At 34.0% G+C, this 23,795-nt stretch overlaps 1 protein-coding gene across 1 annotated transcript in view; it reads left to right on the plus strand.

Annotated features, from left to right (window-relative positions):
* epha4b (eph receptor A4b) overlaps positions 1–19,012 on the plus strand; it is a 151,700-nt gene extending 132,688 nt beyond the window's left edge. Inside the window, 6 exon segments of the mRNA XM_051134295.1 lie at positions 2,892–2,953; positions 5,965–6,174; positions 8,968–9,117; positions 9,845–10,038; positions 13,136–13,273; positions 14,806–19,012. Of these exon segments, the coding sequence (XP_050990252.1) occupies positions 2,892–2,953; positions 5,965–6,174; positions 8,968–9,117; positions 9,845–10,038; positions 13,136–13,273; positions 14,806–14,905 (854 nt within the window). The 3' untranslated portion in view covers positions 14,906–19,012.
* The last annotated feature ends 4,783 nt before the right edge of the window (positions 19,013–23,795 follow it).

Raw genomic sequence — 23,795 nt, forward strand, 5'->3', positions numbered from 1 at the left:
AGCTTAGTTTATTGACCAATATGGTTGTTGTAGGTAAAATCCTAAAAAAAAAAAACTGTGATAGATATTTATAAAGAGCAATTTAGTGGCTTCAAAGTGAATGAACACTACATCTCTGCGTGCTAACACGATGGCCTGTTTCCTGCTATCTGTTGCACTGGAAGCCCGCTTAGCATTCAGTGCCTGTACATGAACCTATAAGCCTCAGCTCTGGAGACCTACTTATGCTTGGCGTAGGTTCATACACACACTGATATGCCCCTTTAACAAGGGCAAACATGGTGTACACCACCAGAATCATATGCCCCAACTAATCAACAGGCACATTTGACACGGTCATTTTACCCCAGTGGTCACGTTTGGATTCGTTCCGTCAAATCTGCAATTAGACGTTCTGTCAAATGATGCAAGGGTTGCTAAATTGTTGAACTCTCTATGACCTGTGAGTGATGTATTTAGGTCAGAGGATTGAGAGGGATATGACAGAGCTTGTTAACCGAGACTTAGCAAGGCACTGGAACATTTGTCTGTTTATTTCACTTTGATGCTATATTTCAGATATCGGCTTGCAGAGGATGCCCTGCGGTAGATTGGTGGCAGCAGTAGTATAACTTATGCCTATTAGTGTAAGACTTTGTAAAACTTAAATTCTCTTTCAAAACCTAGTGTGCTGCATTGCTGCCTGGTATGTACAGAAGGTGCTACCTTGTAAGTGGGCATTTATGCAGGATGCTTTTTTGTGTTCATAACAGCGTAATGGAATTGAACAGAAGAAATGAGAACATTCATCTGATTGGCTGTTTAAAAACAGTGCAGATGAAACACTCACTTGACTTTCAATGACACTCACAGTTGATTCGAATAAAGTCGCCCACATTTTCAGAGGCCTTGGCTCCTTGTTTCTAGTCTTGGTAGTATTTTTCTTTTTTTTTTTTTTCCATTTATTAAACCAAACCAACCTAGGAGGTGGATAACAGTATTAGAAACTTTGATTTAAAGCAAAAAATATTTTAAAATCAGGCAAAAATATAAGGGTACAAAATAGTGTACTTTAATGAGGAAAAGAACTACAATCCCATGAAGCATTGCAAATAGATAGATAAATACAAAAGTTTTGATTTAAAGATGTTGAATGCATAGAAACAACATATTTTAGGTTTATTGAAAAATATGCATATATGTACAAATGTACAAGTAGTGTGAGAGTGTAGGGTAATTGTGCAGAATCATGGGTAATGTAGTTTTTCACCAGGAATTTTGTTGTTAAACAGTTATTTAAAAAAATAAGTTGAATGTGGATTGATGCTATTTTTTTTTTTTTAACAACTTTGTAGCTCACAGTAGGTCTGTCTTTAAAGTTATTGGTAAAAGTCTATTTCCCAAAGTAGAAAATAAAAGGAATTTTATACTTCCTGAACCCAACTGTTGCAAGTTGGGCATTAGCACATTGCTAAGATAAAATATTAAAAATAAAAAGCACTAATAAGAGCACTAACTAACTAATGAAACCAGCCGATTTTTTTTTAACAAGTTGGCTAAATGATTTTTTACATTTTCGCTAATGATACATGCACTGCTTTATTAACATTTGGTTAAAATGAGACATCTTAGAAGGCAGCATCATTTTCTGGCCTACATTTTGGACATTTTCTGTCAGAAATGCACCTAATGCTTCAGGTTTTGTAAGTGTTGAAGTTAATGACTTGGATTCTAATGTTTACATGTGTGAGTTTCTCAGGTTAATCAGTAGTTTGCCATTAGCACATTGCTAAGCTAACATGTTAATCTAAAAGAAATAAAAATCACTAAAAAGAGCATTAACAATAGATATCAAACACAAATAATGAGTGAAAGAATGAATGAAATGTCCACAGCCACTTTTTTTGGAACTATTTGGCTAACTGGCATTGCATTTTTTGCAAATGCATGGACTTGGATGCTAATGTTTACATGTGTGAGTTTCTCAGGTTAATCAGTAGTTTGCCATTAGCACATTGCTAAGCTAACATCCCTGGTGAAAAAAACAGCATATGCTGGTAGGTATGTTTTGATGCTGGAATGCTGGTTAGGTAGGTTTTGATGCTGGTTTAAGCTGGTCCTTTGCTGGTTTATGCTGGTTCTTAGCTGGTTTATGCTGGTCCTTTGCTGGTTCATGCTGGTCCTTGACCAGCAACATGACATCTTTGAAGTCAGCATAATTTCTGGCCTACATTTAGACTTTTTCTGTCAGGAATGCACCTATAATGTTTTAGCTTTTGTAACCGTTGAAGTTAATGATGCTAATGTTTACATTTGTGTTGAGTTTCTCAGGTTAATCGGTAGATTGATACTTCATGGCTGTAGTAAGAAGACAGACGTGGTGTGTTCATTTGACTTATACTTTGTTTTCTCAGTTCGGGTTCTAGAGTCATTTGTAAGACAAACGAAGTGCACGTTTAGACGTTAAAGTGTCGAGATTACAGGAGATCTTCCTCTCGCTACCTGCCATCCATCACAACAGGTGTTCCCCTCCCTTTGGTTCTCACAGACTGTCCTGCCCGCCCATCATGGCAACAAAGCTCTCTAATTGGTTCTCAGTGGATTAGCCGGGGTTAATTAACTGCTGTCTTTGATGGTGGAAGGCTCTGATGAAGGTCTGTCATGCTGAATAATGGGGCTGCCCGGGAGAGAGGCTGAGAGTGTGGCCAGGGTTTAGCCTCCTCTTTTCTCTCCTTCATTCGTGTGTTTCAGCATCTCAGCTATAAAGGATTAATGACACCATTACCATGATTTATTTTCTTTGTGGATTTGTGTAGAATCATCAATCTGTTAGGACATTTTATGTTTTTTCCCTTCCATCTAGGCTGATGGTAAATCTTATGTTTTTGTCTTGTTTTTCTTTGTGTCTACAGGCAAGCCCGTGATGATTATTACAGAGTACATGGAGAATGGATCGTTGGATACTTTCCTAAAGGTGAGGAAAGCAAAGCGCCCATGGCACAAGTCCACACCGATGTTCGCATGCCATTTAAGATGCTGCCTTACATTTAATTACCTACAGCCAATAAACGAACATCGCTCAAGGGTATAAGCCACAGATACCTCCCTGAAAGTCTATTACTGGAGGGAAATTAAGCATGGAATGGATGCCTGGAGCAGGCAGCGCAGATTCTGTTGCTCACTGTCCATTAGGGCTCTCGCATCCTGTCTGTTGTACTGCAAACATGCCAAGGTTATAATAGTCTGGCTTCTGCAAATTTTGCAATACTATCTGAAAATTCAGTTTAGTTTAGTAAGTTTCAGTACGCTTTTTTGTTTCATATATATGTATACATATATATATATACTTATTTTTATTTAAATATTTTCTCTAACTCAAAAGAATATTTCCAGAATTATTTTTGTTTTTATATTTTACTTTTCAGTGAAAGCTTTATTTTTAATTTATTTGCATTATTTTTTAATGATTATTTTATTTTTGCTTATACAAAAGTAGTTTTCGCCTTTGTTTTAGCAATCAGAAATAACACTTAAGCATGTATTCCAGTTGTGAATGTGTCTCATATAGCGACAGGAAGTGAGTAAATGAACTTGGTAGATTTATAATAAGGGTGCGCTCGCTCCACCAAGCTGCCATAACGTCTCCTCCGCAATCCTTGCTAATTTATTACCGCCTTTGTCACCCAGCGGATCAGGCCACGAAGTTTTATTACACGCAGCACAGATACGTTTTCCTTTAAGTCAGGACTCTTTTTAATTGCCTACACTTTGAGAAAATGAAAATGAAATCTAACACCCCCCACCCCTAAAAAAGGGCCTGTCTGAGACGTTCGATCTTTCTGCAGCGTACATAATGAATCCCATAAATACCCCCTTAGCCCACATAAAAAGCTAATATAATTATGGGGTCAGTTTTATGGCTAATAGCTCATAGTTCGGCCACCCAGCTACATGTGTTTAATTAGAGGACAGATCAGTTAAGCATCACTTACTAGTACAAAAACAAATGATTTCTCTCCGTCTCTATTTCTGTCTCTGCTCTTCCTGTAAGTAGTGTGGCTTCTGACACTAGATTGATAACAACCAGTTGATCAGACCAGACGATCAATCAGCGGCCACATTTCACAAAACACAGCATAATTAACTTACCCACATTATGATGCATGAAATACTATACGAGCACATGTTTCAGATTGATATTGCTCGGAGGGACAAAAGTGGGGTTTTAACAAGATTAGTGTACTGCCCAGATATGGAGATGAAGACATCGAGCTAATTGCTCATTGTGAAGATTGTTTTTGAGGCAAAATGGATGTCCGGGCTTATTTGTTTAGCTAACAGAAGCGCCAAATCCAGATGGTTTTACATTAATAAAGGCCTGTAAACATTATAGCAATTATGGCAGAAAGAGCTGTAAGACCGGAGGTCAGAGTCTTTTGCATAATGAATCAGAACTCAGGGCAAAACCACTGGAACTGTGAAAATGGAGTATTTGAAAAATGCATGACTTCTGAATAATGTAATGTAAAAATTTAAACAGAAAAAGGCTTAGATAATATCGAGCAAATTTCACCTACTATTAATGAATATATAATACTAATGATATATAAATACAAAACAATAATTTAATGCTAAGCATTTTCTAAATGTAAACATTTTAAAAGAAATAAACATGTAATATATTAAAACAGCAAATAAAATTGTATAAAATATAATAAAGTTTTATTATATTTTATACAATTTTATTTGCTGGGCTCTCAGTTTAACGTTTTAATTAATTAGTTAAAAATGACGCGATTAAATTATTTTCAAGATTTTAGTGGCAGATTTAGTTTCTTATTTAGAATACAATTTAATAAAAATAAATAAATAAATAAAAACATTAAATTCTCAAATTATCTTCTTTTAATATTCCATAGTTTACGTTAGGCCGTTGCAGCCTAAATAAAATATTTCTTTATAAAGCTACAGTTTGTAATGTCTACTTAATACTGTCATTTAACACAAAAATGGCTTCAAATAATGTTTTGTGGGTATTTTCACTGTCAAATTTAATTATTAATTAGATTCATTATTTAAAACATCATGTAATACTTCCATCCGCCACAGATTAAAATCTCAAGATGACAAGATTTATTAACAAACCGCATATTTGAAGTCTAAACAAGTACATTCTCACCTAAAAATCTCTTAAAACTACATTCTGTAACACAAAAACAGTATTATTTATAAAATTATAGTGGATTCGGGCGTCCACCATTAACATTATTTAAACATTATCATTACAGAATACATTATATATATGAGCAATACCACACAAGTAGCCATGTGATATGGCTGTATATCGGCATAGCTGTTATTTGGCCATAGATAAACACAAGGTGCCTATATACAGCAATATTGCATGTCTACGAGTGTGATATTGCATTTATACAACAGTTTGACTGCACAAGTGTGTAAATACATAAGAAACAATAATGGAGAGTGTTTAAAAACCCTCTTTTATGCAAATTACTTCAATCCGCCACAGATTCAAATCCCAAGATGACAAGTTTTATTAACAAACCACATATTTGAAGTCTAAACAAGTACATTCTCACCTAAAAAAACTCTTAAAACTATATTCTGTGACACAAAAACAGTATTATTTATAATATTATAGTGGATTTGGGCATCCGCCATGACACTCGCTGTGAGAAGTAATTAATACAAACGGTGAAGCGGTTAGAGTTCCGATATCACTAGAATATTGCACTCCTCTCAGCCAATCAGATTCGAGGACCAGAAAAGAACTGTGTGTGTTTTTATATATAATACTGTTGTTTTTTTTTTTTTATATATATATATAAATAATGGTTCCAGTTAGAACCAGTTTTCCATTCTGCTACCACGGGATAACATTTTTAAGTTATTCAAACCTTTTGTTTTTAAGAGTTTACAATGTACAATTTATAGAAACTAACAGACCTTCTCTTTGTCTTGTAGAAACACGATGGGCAGTTCACAGTCATTCAGCTGGTGGGGATGATGCGTGGAATCGCTTCAGGAATGAAGTATCTGTCTGACATGAGCTACGTTCACCGTGACCTGGCGGCACGCAACATCCTGGTGAACAGCAACCTGGTGTGCAAAGTGTCCGACTTCGGCCTGTCCAGAGTGTTGGAGGACGACCCTGAAGCTGCGTACACCACACGGGTAAAGCACCTTTCGCCTGTCAAGGTTTTATTTTTTTTCTTAGAGAGAGTCGTCATTAATTTTACAAAAACTGGGAATGAAAGATATAATATAAACTAAATGGATAAAAAATGAATGTTGTTTTTTGTTTTGTAACATCTTGTTTGCAGTATAAATCTGTGGGAGTCCCACTTCAGTTGTTTATTTAATGGTTTTTCAGAGCTGACTTCAGCTAATAGGGTAAATCTGACTCATTCGGTGAGAAATAATGACTGAAACATCTCTGATCTCCTTGAAAAAATGTCTCTCATGTCTTTTGAAAGTGTTTGATTGTGTGAGAGAACTTTTCTGAGGCACTAAGACAGAGGAGGGATGTTTGAGAAGCAGGTTGGCTTTCTCAGGGGTCAGTTTCTCTGTCAACCCAGCATGTATTAATTACAGCCGTTTCTGACAGGACAACCGCCTCCAAACCCCCTACACTCGTTCCTCTCTCTCCTTCTCAGCTTGGTAATTGGTGAGCACCCTGTGGATGCGAATGAAGGCCAAGGGCAAGAAAGGGGCATATGTGTGTGCGTGTAGCCGCCGGTGTCCACTCGGGTGGACAAAGCATAAACTCAGCAGGCGAATCTGTTGTCACATGCAAACCGGGGGAGGAAAGTGCTCGTACAACCCTGAACAGACCCCCGCAGATTGCCTTTTGATGTTCGTGTGTGCGCATCTGAGGCAAAATGTGTGTTTCGCGCAGGGAGGAACTCTTAAAATATAAGTGGCTTTGACATTCAGCGCCCCGTGCCCCGTTGCTTCAAGTGCTGAAATCATGAAGAGACAAAACCCTCCAGGCCACGCGAGGCAGCCGTTTATGTGCCGTGACTTTATATAATTAAAAAATTGTAAAGATCGCTTTTTGAAATTCTCTTTAAATGATTTTACCCCATGGGCCCTCGCTTTGGCACTCTCGTCACGTATGTCTATACAGAGTACAGATGGTTTGTCTTTTGTTTGACTTTGACTGTAGAGATTAACTACAAACCACTGCAGCTATTTAAAAAGACATTTAGGAAAATACACACCCCGCCATAGTGCTGGAATAGGAAAGGACAAATATTGTCTCTGTTCTGCTGTTTGTTTATGGGTGTTTTTTCAATTTTCTTTCAGAAAATAAACTTTGCTGAAACAGACTTTTCACACTCTCATCAATTTTATTAGTCTACTAACAAAGTCCAACAGTGGAGAATAATGTTTGTTTTTGTTTTGCTTTGTTTTTTTAATCATGGAAATTGCACCACAATGCAATTTCCTTCACATCTCAGAATATATAGTTGTGTTTAATAGCATTTTATGGTGGAAATGACAGTGATGGAAAGTACATTTTAACATTTTCAGATATTTATTTTTTGGTGTGTGTGTCTTCTAGACAATTAAACCAAAGACAACCATTTAAAAGTTTGGGGTTGATACTTTTTTTTATATTTTTGAAATACAATAAATTGATCAAAATTTATTCAGTCCTTGCTGAATAAAAGCATTTATTTCTTCTGAATGAAATTAAACTTACTGACCCCAAACTTTTATGCATGTTCACACTTACTGCATAATAAGTTACAGCTTGAATGGAAATGATGCACAAGATGTTTTCTTTATATGTCATGCATTTCATATTTCATCTCAAGCTCTTCACTGAATGTATTATCTCTTTGGCAACCGAGTTCACTAATTTTTGAGAAAACTTGTTGGAAATGATGCCACAAAAATGTGGGTCAACTGTTATAAAAATATTGGATTATTATTTTTTTTTTATTTAATTTAATTTTATTGTATTTTTGCACATAAAATAAATAAATAAATAATAGAATGGTTTGATTTTATGTAACTTTGTTTAGATGATCATAGTTTTAACTGGTAATTTTTTTTTTAATTAATTTATTCATTTAATTAGTTTAATTTTGTTTTATTTTATTTTAGCAAATAATAATTAATAGAATGGTTTGATTTTATTTAACTCTTTGTTTAGATGACCATAGTTTTAACTGGTAATAATTATTTTTATTTTGTATTTTAATTAATTTATTAATTATTTTTTTTATTTTTGCACAAATAATAGAATGGTTTGATTTTATTTCAGTTTGTTTAGATGATCATAGTTTTAACTGGTAATAATATTTTTATTAATTTATTAATTGTATTGTATTTAGTTTTATTTGATTTTATTTTTGCACATAATAAATAATAGAATGGTTTGTTTTTATTTATCTCTTTGTTTAGATGGTCATAGTTTTAAAAGGTAAATTTGTATTAATTCAATAATGATTTTTATTTAATTTAGTTTTGTTTTATTTTTGTACATAATAAATAATATAATGGTTTGATTTTATTTAAAATCAAAATCACTATATATTTTAGTTTATTTTTGCAAATAATTATTATTTTTTATTTTGTTATTAATTAATTAATTAATTAATTAATTTTATTGTATTTAGTTTTATTTGATTTTATTTTTGCACATAATAATTAACAGAATGGTTTGATTTTAACTGGTAATAATTCTTTTTATTTTTTAATTTTTTAATTAATTAATTTTTTATTTTATTTTTGCACATACATTATAGAATGGTTTGGATGGATTTTCAGTTGAAAATCTGGGTTTGTGACAAGGGTAAAACAATAAAATCTACAAAAAGTTTTGAAAGTTGACCTTCATATACTGTAACAAAAAGAAAGTAATTAAAAAATAATAAATGAATAAAGCAGCCCCTATGACACAAATGTTCCTGAAGTTAACAAAAAAACACCCTCTCTGTTTCGTGGCTTATTTAGGGCGGAAAGATTCCCATTCGATGGACGGCCCCTGAGGCTATAGCATACAGGAAGTTCACCTCAGCGAGTGACGTTTGGAGTTACGGCATCGTCATGTGGGAGGTGATCTCATATGGAGAGCGGCCTTATTGGGAGATGTCTAATCAAGACGTAAGTGTCCTTGAGAAACTGGAAACACACGTGTTCTCGTGTGTATTGTTTAAATTGAAATCTGCTCCACTAATATCTAATATCTCCACTAATAACATTTCCACTCAAGGCTCTCGGGGGGGGCAGAGTCTCCGAGCAGTGTGTCCTTGCAAACGTTCAGAGCGTAACATCTTCCTGCGGTGATGTCTGTATAGAAACCGCTCGAATGACAATGGTTTTTAGGAGCCTCGTAAACGAGAGCCGTCCAGCTGCTCCTGTCTTTAATACAAGCCAGTTAAACACACTTCATCCCTCACTGCTATATTATGCTAACGCTTTCTGACTTCTCTCTTTATTACCATCAGAGGAAATGTCAAAGAAATCTTGAAGACCTTCAGGGCACCGCAGATAATGATTTAGATCTTCTGTGCTCATTCTAAAACGAAGAAATGAATGTCGGAATGTTTCCTGTCTGAAAGAAAATAGCTCTTTTGATTTAAGAACAGGAAGTGGCAGAGAACAGGAGCAATGAGTTATAGTCAAATAGGAGATGTTTTGAACCATTGAGTTGTAGTCTGGTATATTAAAAATCTGGTATATTAAAAGTACCATAATAACATACCGGGATCTTAATATTACAATATTAAACAATTAACACTCTCTTCAAATGATAAAAAAAGATTCTGAAAGCTGTTATATATAATATACAGTTGCATATTTTTAATTTGTACTTGTCGTTGTCTACCAGGTGATTAAAGCTATAGATGAGGGTTACAGGCTGCCCGCTCCGATGGACTGTCCCGTCGTCCTCCACCAGCTGATGTTGGACTGCTGGGAGAAGAGCAGAAGCGAACGGCCCAAATTTGGGCAGATCGTCAACACTCTTGACAAACTGATCCGCAACCCAAACAGCCTGAAAGAGCTCGCTAACAGCTCGGTCTGGTGAGAAACTCGTATTAAAATTCAGCCAATATTTGTGCATACGTAAGCTTTTCACATGATTTTTAACCTTGCATAAAAGCCACTTTTTGACCCTGGATTAGTTAATGTTTACACCGCAGTAAATCATGTTAAATCCTGTTTTCCTGTAAAAATATCTAAATATCCTTGAAACAAGATTGTTTTATTTTATTTTATTTTATTTTGGCCAGTAGGCAGTTTTTATTTTATTTTTGAAAGAAATTATTACTTTTGTTCAGCAAGGATGCACTCAATTTTATTGCATTATTTATTTATTTATATATATTTTTAAAGAAATTATTACTTTTGTTTGGCAAGGATGCATTAAATTTTATTTTATTATTTATTTATTTATATTTTTTTGAAAGAAATTATTAATTTTGTTCAGCAAGGATGCATTAAATTGATCAAAAGTCACAGTAAAAACATGTTACAAAAGATTTCTATTTCAGACAAATGCTGTTCTTTTGAACATTCTATTCTGAGAAAATGGTATGATGGTTTCAACAAAAAAAATATTAAGCAGTACTGTTTTCAACATCGATAAGTTTCTTGAGCTGCAGATCAGCCTATTAAAATTGTATTTTATTTTTAAAAGAAATTATTACTTTTTTCAGCAAGGATGCATTAAATTTTATTTTATTATTTATTTATTTTTTTTTTTTTTTTTTTTTTTAATAAATTATTACTTTTGTTCAGCAAAGATGAATTAAATTGATCAAAAGTGACAGTAAAGACATTTTTAATGTTGCAAAAGATTTCTATTTCAGTCAAATGCTGTTCTTTTGAACTTTCTATTCTGAAAAAAAATGTATGATGGTTTCAACAAAAAAAATATAACTATTAAGCAGTAAAATATAACTATTAAAAATAAACTATTAAGCAGTACTGTTTTCAACATCGATAAGTTTCTTGAGCTGCAGATCAGCCTATTAAAATTATTTCTGAAGGATCATGTGACTCTGAAGACTAGAGGAATGATGTTGAAAATTCAGCTTTGCCATCAGAGGAATAAACATTTCAAAATATATTACAAATGGAAAAATTATTTTAAATATGTTTCACAATATTACCTTGGATAAAATAAAATAAAATAAAATAAAATAAAATAAAATAAAATAAAATAAAATAAAATTTTACAGATCCCAAACTTTTGAAAGGTATTTTGAAATTTGGAAACAGACTTAAGAATTAAAGACAAGTCAATATACACTACCGTTCAAACATTTGTGGTCAGTACAATGTATTTATTTAAATGATAAAATAATTTATTTATTAATTTATTCATTCATTTATTTATTTGTAAGAAATAGATTTAATGCAAGAATGGATTAAATTGATCAAAAGTGACAGTGAAGGCATTTATAATGTTGCAAAAATTTATATTTTAGACAAATGCTGTTTTTTTTAACTTTCTATTCTGGAAAAAAAAAAAAAAAATCATGGTTTCAACAAAAAATATTAATAATGTTTTCAACATCGTACATTTTAGAGCATTAAATTAGCCTGTAGGATCATGTGACTGAAAACTTTAACATTTTCAAATATATTAAAATGGAAAAAGTATTTTAAATTCTAATAATGTTTTACAAAATTACAGCTTTACTATATTTTTGATCAATAAATGCAGCCTTGGTGAGAGAAAAAAAATACAGAAAAAGTATTTAAACATCTTTAAAATAAGATAAATTAAAGAAAATTGAATATACATTTACTATGAAAGAAAAAAAATACATGAAATATTAAGGCTCATTTTCAGAGAATGTTGAGAATGTTGGCAATTGTTTAAACCTAAACTTCACTGTATGTTGTTAGGTCTATTCTGAAAAGTACCAATGAAATAAAAACACATTATTTAAATTAACTTAAGTGTCTGAGGGAAGTAATGTTGAATAGTGATTGCAAACATCCCGAATTGTTAAAAAGACACTCTGTGCTAAATATGCAAATTAAAAAACAAGGGTTTCCTCGTGTACAGTGTGTATAAATAGTATAATAAGTGTAAAACATGCATCAAGATAACCCAGGATTATTTTAACTCAGGGTTAACCATTTAAAGTGTGAAAAGCCTGATAAAGTGCTAGAAAGTTGAAACACAAAGAACAGCACTGGTTTAAACCAAAGGCTTGTCTCTTTTAAAGTGATGTACAGATAAAACATTTAAAAGCCACAAAAACAAATCCCTAACAGCTCGAATAAATCCAGAGAAAATCCAATCCAGCTTTTCTGTGTCTGCCCCGTGAACTCTCAAATCTTTCGTTTTATGTGAAACAACAAACAGATAAACTCTGCATTGTCTAATATAACCAAACCTAGTGTCACTGATCCTTTTCCAGCAGACATTCATCTTGCAGCTTTGTAAAAAGACATAGTCGTATAGATAGCCTGAACTCCCATTGTAAAACCTGACATGAGACATAGCGCAGACTCTCCCTCCACCTGCGCTTTATCTGGAGCGCTGGAGACGGGGAGGCAGAGTTCACATTACAGCCGTAAAGCCAGTGACTCAGAGCCCTTCGTGAGATATACGCTTCCTCGAGCCCATCACAGTCTCTCTGATTACAGCCCAACCTGCCAGTCATTTTATCCCTCCGTGTCCAAAGAGGACAAAGAAGAACGAGGGCGTTAAATACATCCCCGGTCTGAGATTGAATTGACCCCCGGTTTTCACTCAAACGCCGCTGTCACTCAGCAGTGTGAACCTAACCCGTCTGTCACGAAGAACGGAAAGGCAACACAATAGGTTTTAACCTCAACTGCAGCTCCTGAACTTTTATCCTCTCCTCGTGAAATTGCTTAAGATGTTGAGTCTCGCAAGTAACTGCTGTGTAAATTCTTGGATCGGCTTGTTTGGTTGGTTCGGGAAAAATTCCTATTATTAAACTATCATAAAGTAAGAGACAAGTGACAGTTTGATTAGATATTTCTTAACTGTAGGTCTGCAGCTGAAGCTTTAATTCTATACTGTATCCTGCAATTCTAGATGCGATTTATAATGCAAGGCCAGTTTCCAGCTCTCTTCTCAATGCTTTAGCAGTGAACCAAACCGCAATTGATACAAATTCAATTTCCTTTTCAGGGAAGACCCCACCACCCCAGAGTTCAGTGTGAGTACGGTGGATGAATGGCTGGACGCCGTCAATATGGGCCAGTACAAAGACAACTTTGCCAGCGCAGGCTATGTTTCTCTAGATTCCATACTGTACATCAGCCTGTGGTAAGTTTGTGTACCAATATAAATGCACTTACTGTATACTTAGTTTAAGTGTGAACCCAAGTGCAGTGTATAAACACATAAACACTTTTGGCAAGTAGGCAGTTTTTATTTTATTTTATTTTTATTTATTTTTTTATTTTATTTGTTTTGGCAAGTAGGCAGGCAGTCCCCTATTTTATTTTATTTTATTTTATTTTATTTTTGTAAAGAAATTATTACTTTTATTTTACTCAAGTAGGCTGTTTTTATTTTATTTTATTTTTTCTAAAGAATTTATTACTTTTATTTTATTTTTATCAAGTAGGCAGGTTTTATTTTATTTTATTTTATTATATTTTATTTTGACAAGTAGGCAGGCAGTCCCCTATTTTATTTTATTTTATTTTTGTAAAGAAATTATTACTTTTATTTTACTCAAGTAGGCTGTTTTTATTTTAATTTATTTTTTCTAAAGAATTTATTACTTTTATTTTATTTTTATCAAGTAGGCAGGTTTTATTTTATTTTATTTTATTATATTTTATTTTGGCAAGTAGGCAGGCAGTCCCCTATTTTATTTTATTTTATTTTATTTTATTTTTGTAAAGAATTTATTACTTTTATTTTAGTTTTATCAAGTAGGCAGTTTTTATTTAATTTTTTATTTAATTTTATTTTATTTTGTAAAGAATTTATTACTTTTATTTAACTTTTTATTAAGTATTTTATGTTATTTTATTTATTTGTATCTTGTATTTTTTTATTTGTATTTTTATTTTTATTTTTATTTTGTATAGAATTTACTACTTGTATATTTACCATTCGTTTATTTCAAAGAAATGCTATTCTTTTGAACTATATATATATATATATATATAAATATATATATCAAAGAATTCTGAGAAGAAAAACACAGTTTCAAAAATATTAAGCAGTACAACAGTACAACAAAATTATCCAAATATTAGAATGATTTCTTAAGGATCAAGTGACACTAAAGAATAAAAATTTATTCTCAAAAATAAATTCCATTTATTAAAATAGCAGTCATTTTAAATTGTTTTACAGTATTTTTAATCAAATAAATTCAGACTTGGTGAGCAAGTTTAAAAGCATTAAAAATTTTACCATCCTCAAACTTGTGAATTGTACGCCAGGGTTATTATAGTAAACTAAAACCTAAAAAACTAAAAAATAAATAAAATACATGTTTACAAAAAAAAAAAAAAAAAAAAAAATTATTTCAGCTGGTTGGCATTTCTTAATTTTGTTTTGTTTATCTTGATATTCTAAAATAACTAAAACTGGGAAAAAAAACTATGTGGACATTTAAAAACAATAAAAATGACAAAAAAAAAAGATTTACAAAAACTGAAAATAAATCTCATTAAAATATTACACAATACATCAGTAAGGCCATAAGATATAAGAGAAATCATACTACTGTTTTTTTATATAAAAAAATATTTTTTGCTTCTATAACCAAACAAATACATTGTATCCAGTATTACACAATTTCCTAAAACTTCTCTTTTCTATCCCTCGTTCCTCAGTGAGTTAAGCAAGATGGGCGTGACTCTGGTCGGGCACCAAAAGAAGATTCTCTCGGCCGTCCAGAGTTTGCACGCACAGGGGACTCACGTGCAAGTATAACAAGCCTTCTCCACCGCCTGAGAGCGTACAGACTGAGAGAGTTACCAACTGCTCCCACCGCAGTCCCACCGCAGCTTCACCGTACAGATCCCACCCTGGATGTTTCCGCATACGACCCTTTTGTCAGCACTCTGGCTTCCGTCCACGCACGTCCGAGCTTCCTACAGGCAAAGGGACACACCGAGACCGATCTACAACCGCTTGACAAGGCCACGGCAAATCAGATATGAAGTATGGTTATTAAAAGAAGAACAATTATACAATTCACAACTTGTGTTTCAGTTTCAACATGTATTTCATATGTGACGTTTTGCATATCAGAGGTCGAACTGTTATTCGTAAAAGGAGGGTTGTTGGGGTTTTTTTTTGTTCTCACATCCGTGTTTGGGATATCAGTCTGTCCTCCTACATCACTTATAAGCCACAGTGAAATATCAGATGTTTATAATATATTTATTTTGTCGTAAGTGAGGCAGCGTTTGAGCACTGATGGATTCAGGTCGCAGTTTCCAGTATGCAGGCGAAAAGGCGACAGAGGTTTGCGTTCGACCAGCAAAGATGGCCGGAAACATCTGCGACGAAAAAGACGACGTACACGGGACGACAAGATAAGCTGAGAAATAACCGTTCGTCATCGCCATGTTGCTTATGCAAACAGTGCAAACACACTTCCAGATGTCTTAAATAAAATTGGTATCCACTGCAAAGTTTGTGCACATCACATCCAGTAAAGACAGCTCGGAAAGGTCATTTTCATCATGAAGTGCGCGTGCGCGTGCGCTCTTGTGCACCATCGTCTTTACGTTTACACTCGTAGTGCGTGACGACTATTGTACTATAGTGTATAAAATGTACAGTGTTGATTTAAAAAAGAAGACAAAAGCGAAAAAACACGAGAAAAACTAGAATGTTTGTAATGATGTACTTTTATTTAGAATGAAGAGGAGGAAGCGGCCCGTGTGGTGGCGTTATCACCGTCGTTCGCCGATGTGCGATAATAACTCATCTCTGGAATGTAGCATGGATCCTAAGCTTCATCTTTGATTGACAGGTGACAGTGACTGCAGTTTTTTCACTCAAGTGGTGCCCTTAGCTGCTTGACTTTAGATGCCTTATTAACTGTGCAGTTCTCTCTCTCTTTTTTCTCGTCCTCCCCTTAGAAACGATATCATGAAGTATAATGTATATAGTATTTATCATTGCGTCATTGAGAAGCCAGGCTCGACGTGTTTACCGTTGTTTTAGTCTGCTGTTTGTGGAAACGCGTATAGGGACGGAGAGGTTTTCACGACTCTATTGGACCCAACTAAATTCCTCATGCTAACTTTACCGAGACTGATTTGCTGCACTGTATATTTTTGTACTAGTGAGGTTGTTCTGTAAAGTAGAAGTCTACCTGTTTTATTTAAATATATATGAGACGTAAATACAGGAACGGATGGAAATGGGAGATAATCATACTTCAGATCGTGATTCCCTGACGTCATTTCACATTTTGGTTCCTTTTATGTCATTGTTTTGATGCTTCAGCACAGCACTGTAACTCATCGCAAGACCGCCTCGGATTCTGTACGTTTTTTTTTTCTTTCACATTTCCTGCGCTGCTTTTGTGCGAAAATCTGCGGAATTTTGCTGAAAGGAATTGAATATGCTAAAATATGTTTATTCAAAATTCATTTAAGGGATTAGGTTATTTCTAGATTAAAAATTCCTGATGATTTACTCACCCCCAGGTCATCTAAGATGTTCGTGTCTTTTTTTCTTTAGTCGAAAAGAAATGAAGGTTTTTGAGGAAAACATTCCAGGATTTTTCTCCAGATAGTGGACATCAATGGGGATCAATGAGTTAAAGGTCCAAATTGTGGTTTTAATACAATCCCAGCTGAGGAATAAGGGTCTTGGCTAGCGAAACAATCATTTTCTAAATAAAATATACATTTATATAATTTTTAACCACAAATGCTCATCTTGCACTAGCTTTGCGATGTGCGTCTATGACTTGTGGTTAGTTCTTCGTCTGTGTACTTCATATAAAAAATTTGGTTGGGTAATATAAAAAACTCTAATTTTCTCCTCCAATGTCATCCACCATTGTTATTTAACATTTCTTTTTGTGAAAGACGTTTTACTTTTTTTGCAAGTTTCCTTGCGCAGGTCAGAAAGGCCCTGTTGTGCTTAATACAAATGTGGTCATAAATGAAAATCAAAACTTTTTGCAGTCACATCCTCATTAGGAGACTCTATGAAATGTTTTTTTATGTTTAGTTATGTTTAGTTCTTAGTGCCACTTAAATTTAAACTAATCTGAGGCACGCAAATATGGCCAATAAAATAAAATGTTGGTACTTCCACCTACATCACGCGTGACCTTTCCAACGTGATTACAGAATGCGTGAAGTCAAGCTAGTGCAAGATGAGCATTTGTGGTTAAAAATATATATATATATATATATATATATATACTTTTATTCAAGAAAATGAACAATCATTTCGCTACACTGTAAAAAAAAAAAAAAAAAAAAAAAACTTAAAACTTGTTTCAACTTAAAAAAGTAAGTGTATATTCTGCCTTAAAATTTTCAGTTTACTCAACTGAAATATTCACATTTCCATGTAGTACAACTTAATATTTCATGTTGACTAAACTTAAAATTTTAAGGCAGCATGAACACTTACTTTTTTAAGTTGAAACTACTTTTTTTTTTTTTTTTAAGTTATTTCTTTTTTACAGTGTAGTGAAGACCCTTATTCCTCGCTGGGATTGTGTAGAGCCCACTGAAAATGTAATTTGGACCTTCAGTTTGTTGGCTCCCATTGAGAAAAACTTGTAAAAAGTTTTCACCAGTTTCAACTTAAAAACTAAAGTTCAGCAGCTGCCTTAAAATTTTAAGTTGAATCAACTTAAAACTCCAAAGTAATTTCGACTACAATAAAGTGAGTTAAAATGACTTGTACTTTTAAGTTGATTTAACTAAATTTTAAGGCAGCGGCTAAACTTATGTTTTTAAGTTGAAACTGTTGAAAACTTTTTAGTGTGGAATGTTTTCCTCAAAAACCTTAATTTCTTTTCAACTGAAGAAAGAAAGACGTGAACATGTTGGATGACAGGGGTGAGTAAATTATCAGGAAGTAAAAAAAAAGTCAGAATTCTGTGGCCGCAGATTCCATGTGGGTTTAATTACGCACACATAACCACAGTTCCTTTCATCAATTTTTAGGGAAAATCCATCATCATCTGTTATTAGAAGATGTTTAACTGAATACCTTTCATAAAATGTGAATAAAATGTGAACATATTTAGTTCCCTTAATTAAATGGCATAAGCAGCATACGTTTAAAAATATAAGTCATACTGATAAATGCAAGGATCACTTATAACTATTGCACTTTTCTTTAGTTTTTTTTTTTACCCCATGCATATTTTAATGAGAGAGAGAGAGAGAAAAACACTCCCTTAAACCAGTGATTATGCATTTAGATGAATTTTGTTCTGTCCTGAGATTGTTAATGAACTAAATCTGAGATTTCAATATAAAAGTAATTGCAGAAGGCCAGAAACCCATCCATTTTTATGCTCATTTTTTTCAATCCAAAATTAAATCCATTCAACTCTGTCTAGGGAGGCAATATGCTGATGTGGCAAAATTGCATTGAAATAATAAAAACATAATGATGATGGTGATGGTGATGGTGATGATAATGGCAAAATTAATGACTATTAATAAAACATAAGCTCCGGTTTTTACTACTGCAACATAAACTTTCCAGTTTTGCAAAAAAGAATTCTATCTATATATCTGTTCACCAAATGAATCAAAGCAGGTGTGTGACTAAACAGTGTTAGTGGCAGGATGTGGAATGTTGTTAATATGATAGAAGATGATAGATGAATCTTGCTTATAAATTGTCTATCGAGTTGTTGTCTTTTGTTCCGCCCCGGCTCTGTACATGTGTTTGGGCTGATCCTTTGTGAATGATCTCTGTTCTTTTGTAAGCTATGTGCCCATCTCTCCACACACTGCAGGTTTCTATGAGCTCGCAAAAAAGGGTGTACGCATTGAGATTCTTCATGTCGCTGTAATAAATGCTAATATTTTTAATTTCTCACCTGAAGCTTTGGCGTCTCTTTTCCTTCTTCTTTAATTGCACTTATGGTTCTTTATGATACACACACACAAATGGTGTAGAAACAATTTTCACTAAGAAATTGCTAGTAAGTTACACAAACAATTGCAAAGAAAGGGCAAGAAAAACATGGAATTTAACATTTTGAAGCAGAAAAAATTGCGTTTTCTTGTAAAATGTACTCTGATAATCAAATATGTATGCATATTTATTTATGATGATGCACTATATGCAATTTACAATACCTGTTGTATTGCACATCCAAAATACAACACAATACCCTGTTATATATATATTATATATATTTTATTATATTATAAAATATATTTTATTTTATTTTTTTTCAATTCAAATACCTGTTGTATTGGACATCCAAAATACAAAAAAAGTGTTGCACACAAAAATATTAGAATCAAAATGTCACCACATTTTTATTATTATTATTATTATTTTTTAAGTTATTATATTAGATATCACTTAAATATTTACAAATGTAATAAATAAAAATATTTTAAAATAAATAAATAAATAATTAAATACAATGTGTTCTTTTTTAAAATAGTACAGTTTAAACTTATAAATTTAAATAAACTTATATCGACTTTGACAATTGTATATATATATATATATATATTTTTTTTTTTTTTTTTTTTTTTTTTTTTTTCAATTCACAATGTCTGTTGTATTGCACATCCAAAATACAGAAAAAATATCCGTGTAAATTGACCCTCTACACATGAATTGCACCAAAATATTGGAATTAATTGTAAGATTTCCTGATGCACTGAATTAATTAGTAAATAATCAAATAGTAATCAAATCATAAAACATCAAAGCAATCATTTACACCCCTATTTAGATATACATTTATAAGTAAAATGTATTACGTTTAAAAAAGGTGCATTTTCTCTTTATTCAATCACAGATTTTATTCAAAAATGTGCAAAAAATAAATAAATAAAAAATACTTGCACGCCAAAATATTACAATCAAAATGTGACCAAATCTTAGATTTCAGGATGCAGTGGGTGATTTTGTAAATAACCGCATAGTTAGAAGATAAAAAATAAAATAAATAAAACCTGCTATTTTTTTAAATAGAATATTACAGATTGCACCTTTGTGTGCCTCAGATTTGTTTAAATTTAAGTGGCACTAAGAACTAAACATAAAAACATTTCATAGAGTCTCCTAATGAGGCTGTAACTGCAAAAAGTTTTGATTTTCATTTACGACCACATTTGTATTAAGCAAAACAGGGCCTTTCTGACCTGCGCTCTGTGCCCGAGACGGATGTCATATTCTCCAGAGAGAGAGAACGGGTCAGAGAAGGTCAGCTTTTAAAAGCACTCCTGCCTCTCTTCTCACTCTATGTTATGGCCATTACAACCAATCCCCACTCTCTCTTTCTCTCCTTTGTCTTGCTGTGCATTATAAAGCACACACACACACACATCATATGGAACACATAGTCATTTTTCAGCCATCATTAGTATGGCAGTCGGACAGATTTATGGCCAGCCTGTAGGGCCACAATAATACAATCAGCAGGCAAGACAGTACAGATGAACATTACGGACGGTTTTTCAAACAAATCATATTGCGTTACAGAAGTTCAAACAGTACACAAATCATCTCTAACATAGTGGGATTCGCCACATGTCAGAACGGGCCGCGTTGCCCCGGCTGGGAAAAGAAATAATGAAAGCGGCTTCTGCGTTTAATGAGTATTACATAGGCTTTTGTGTTCCCATTTCGCATGGAACAAATCACAAAGGTGGGACGTTTTCTAATTAAGTAAAGAAGTGTAAAAAAAGGTTTATTTTGCATGTCACTGTGAGCGTGTGAAGTGTGTGTGGGCTGATTTTTACAAGGGGCAAGGGGTCGGTTTTCCAGCGCTGCTGTCCGAAGCCTCCGGAGGTCTGAGTGGATCTATATCGCACCATCCCGGCTCTGGCTCCTGTGTTCTTTTAATGCCTTCTGCACTCACATTAAGAGACACCTAAGCCCCCGTCTGACAGCATGACTGAGAGGGGTAATTAGACTAAACACCCTCGGGACGCGCTACGGCGTGCGTGTGTGTTACAGCGAGAGTGAGTAAAAGTGAATTTGTTCGCTTAGTGTGTTTCTACATTTGTTCGGAGTGAATCCGTCCACTGTACGAGTTTGCGCACACGTCCCGACAACCCCATCCGTCATGTTTTGGCCTTTCGAGCCTTCCTCGCCTCACCATATAACCTTTTTAAATTATGTCAATGTGTATTTCAGAATGAATCAATACGTCCTACTGTGGCCGATTGTTCACATCTGCTAATATATGGACTTGGGCCTAATTTGTGGTTTGGTAAAATGACACATTATCACGGGGTGATCCATCACACCGTCCTAAATGACAGCCGGTCATCCTTTCTGCCCTGCTTACTGGTGTCATATGATTGCATAATATGGTGAACATGACAAAGGAAGATTGAAGAGGATTTAATTCGGGTCACGTGACTGGATGGCGCGACTGTCCGGGAACCCAATGTGCTCTATCTTGGATGTGTTTAACTGGGAAGCACTTACAGTTGAGGTCAAAAGTTTACACCCCCCTTTCAGAATCTGCAAAATGATAATTATTTTACCAAAATAACAGGGATCATACAAAATGCATGTTATTTTTTATTTAGTACTGAACTAAATAAGATATTTCACATAAAAGATGTTTACATATAGAGTAAATAATAGCTGAATTTATAAAAAATGACCCGGTTCAAAAGTTTACATCCCCTTGATTCTTAATACTGTGTTGTTACCTAAATGATCCACAGCTGTGTTTTTTTGTTTAGTAATAGTTGTTCATGAGTCCCTTGTTTGTCCTGAACAGTTAATCTGCCTGCTGCTCTTCACAAATTCTTTGGTTTTCCAGCATTTTTGTGTTTTTGAACCTTTTCAAGCGCTACAGCGTGCATGTGTGTTACAGCGAGAGTGAGTAAAAGTGAATTTGTTCGCTTAGTGTGTTTCTACATTTGTTCGGAGTGAATCCGTGCACTGTACGAGTTTGCGTACACGTCCCGACAACCCCATCCGTCATGTTTTGGCCTTTCGAGCCTTCCTCGCCTCACCATATAACCTTTTTAAATTATGTCAATGTGTATTTCGGAGTGAATCAATACGTCCTACTGTGGCCGATTGTTCACATCTGCTGAATTTATAAAAATGACCCGGTTCAAAAGTTTACATCCCCTTGATTCTTAATACTGTGTTGTGTGGTTTTGAGATCCATCTTTTCACACTGAGGACAACTGAGGGACTCATATGCAATTATTATATATGGTTCAAACGCTCTCTGATGCTTCAGAAGGAAAATCCATGCTTTAAGAGCCAGGGCTGGGGGAATTTGAAGATCAGGGAAAATTAACCTTATTTTGTCTTCTGGGAAACATGCAACCATCCTCTGTAGCCTCTGACGGGCAGAACTAAATGAAAAAAAATATGATATTTAGGCAAAATAAGAAAAATACACAACTCCATTCTGCTTAAAAGTTTTCACCCCCGGCTCTTAATGCATGGTTTTTCCTTCTGACGCATCAGTGAGCATTTGAACCTTCTGTAATAGTTGCATATGAGTTCCCTCAGTTGTCCTCAGTGTGAAAAGATGAATCTCAAAATTGTTGAAAAGGGTTCAAATACACAAAAATACTGGAAAACCAAAGAATTTGTGGGCCCAGAAAGATTTTTCTGAAGAGGAGCAGGCAGTTTAACTGTTCAGGACAAACAAGGGACTCATGACCAACTATCACATTAAAAAAAAACAAAAAAAAACAGCTATGGATCATTCAGGTAACAACACAGTATTAAGAATCAAGGGGATGTAAACTTTTGAACCGGGTCATTTTTTATAAATTCAGCAATTTTTTTCTCTTGTGGACTATATGTAAACATCTTTTATGTTAAATATCTTATTCAGGTCAGTACTAAACAAACAATAACATGCATTTTGTATGATCCCGCTTATTTTGGTAAAATCGTTATCATTTTGCAGATTCTGAGAGGGGGTGTAAACTTTTGACCTCAACTGTAATACATTAAGCTTGGACAGATGCTAATTCAAAGCCACTTCAATCCAATCTAAAAATCAGATTATAAAAATTAATTAAAAATAAAAAATAATTATAGTTAGATAAATGCACAAATAAATTCGAATTACTTTCTTACTTGTGGCCCAGTGGCTGTTTTTTTAATTTGTCATCTAATCCTGGTTGATTAGCGGTGACATTTAGCGTTAGCTCCCTGCGTGCCCGGCCTTTTCTTTCATTAAGGCGAAAACAAAACGTTCAGAGCACAACAAGTGCCATCCTCACATGACAGTGAATAGCAAAAAGGTCACACACCGTAGCACTTTGATCAGTACTAGAATCCTGAAGGAAATCTAGCATGCTAGTTCCCTCATTATGTGACCTCGACAGAGTTTTACAGTCAGTCTGTGAATGTTGAACCTAAAATTTATGGCTACCAAATTTATGTGAGTTTATTTTTCCCTCTGTAAACCAAATCACATTTGTTTCTCGGTGAGAAAAACCCCAGCTGGTTGTACTCACGTAGTGAGATACTAGGGGAACGTGTGATTGCGGCACAGTCCTCTGTGTTTAATATGATCCGGCTCCTCGCTGAGCTATTGTTTGACTGTGGTAGAGGATGAGCCACAGGAAGTGTGGGAGAATTTCAGCTCACAAAGGGGATCTTCACATTTAACTAGATTAGTCCGGCCGTCATCCTAATCCAC

Source organism: Labeo rohita, chromosome 2 (assembly GCF_022985175.1).
Source record: "Labeo rohita strain BAU-BD-2019 chromosome 2, IGBB_LRoh.1.0, whole genome shotgun sequence".
Classification (NCBI taxonomy): Eukaryota; Metazoa; Chordata; class Actinopteri; order Cypriniformes; family Cyprinidae; genus Labeo; species Labeo rohita.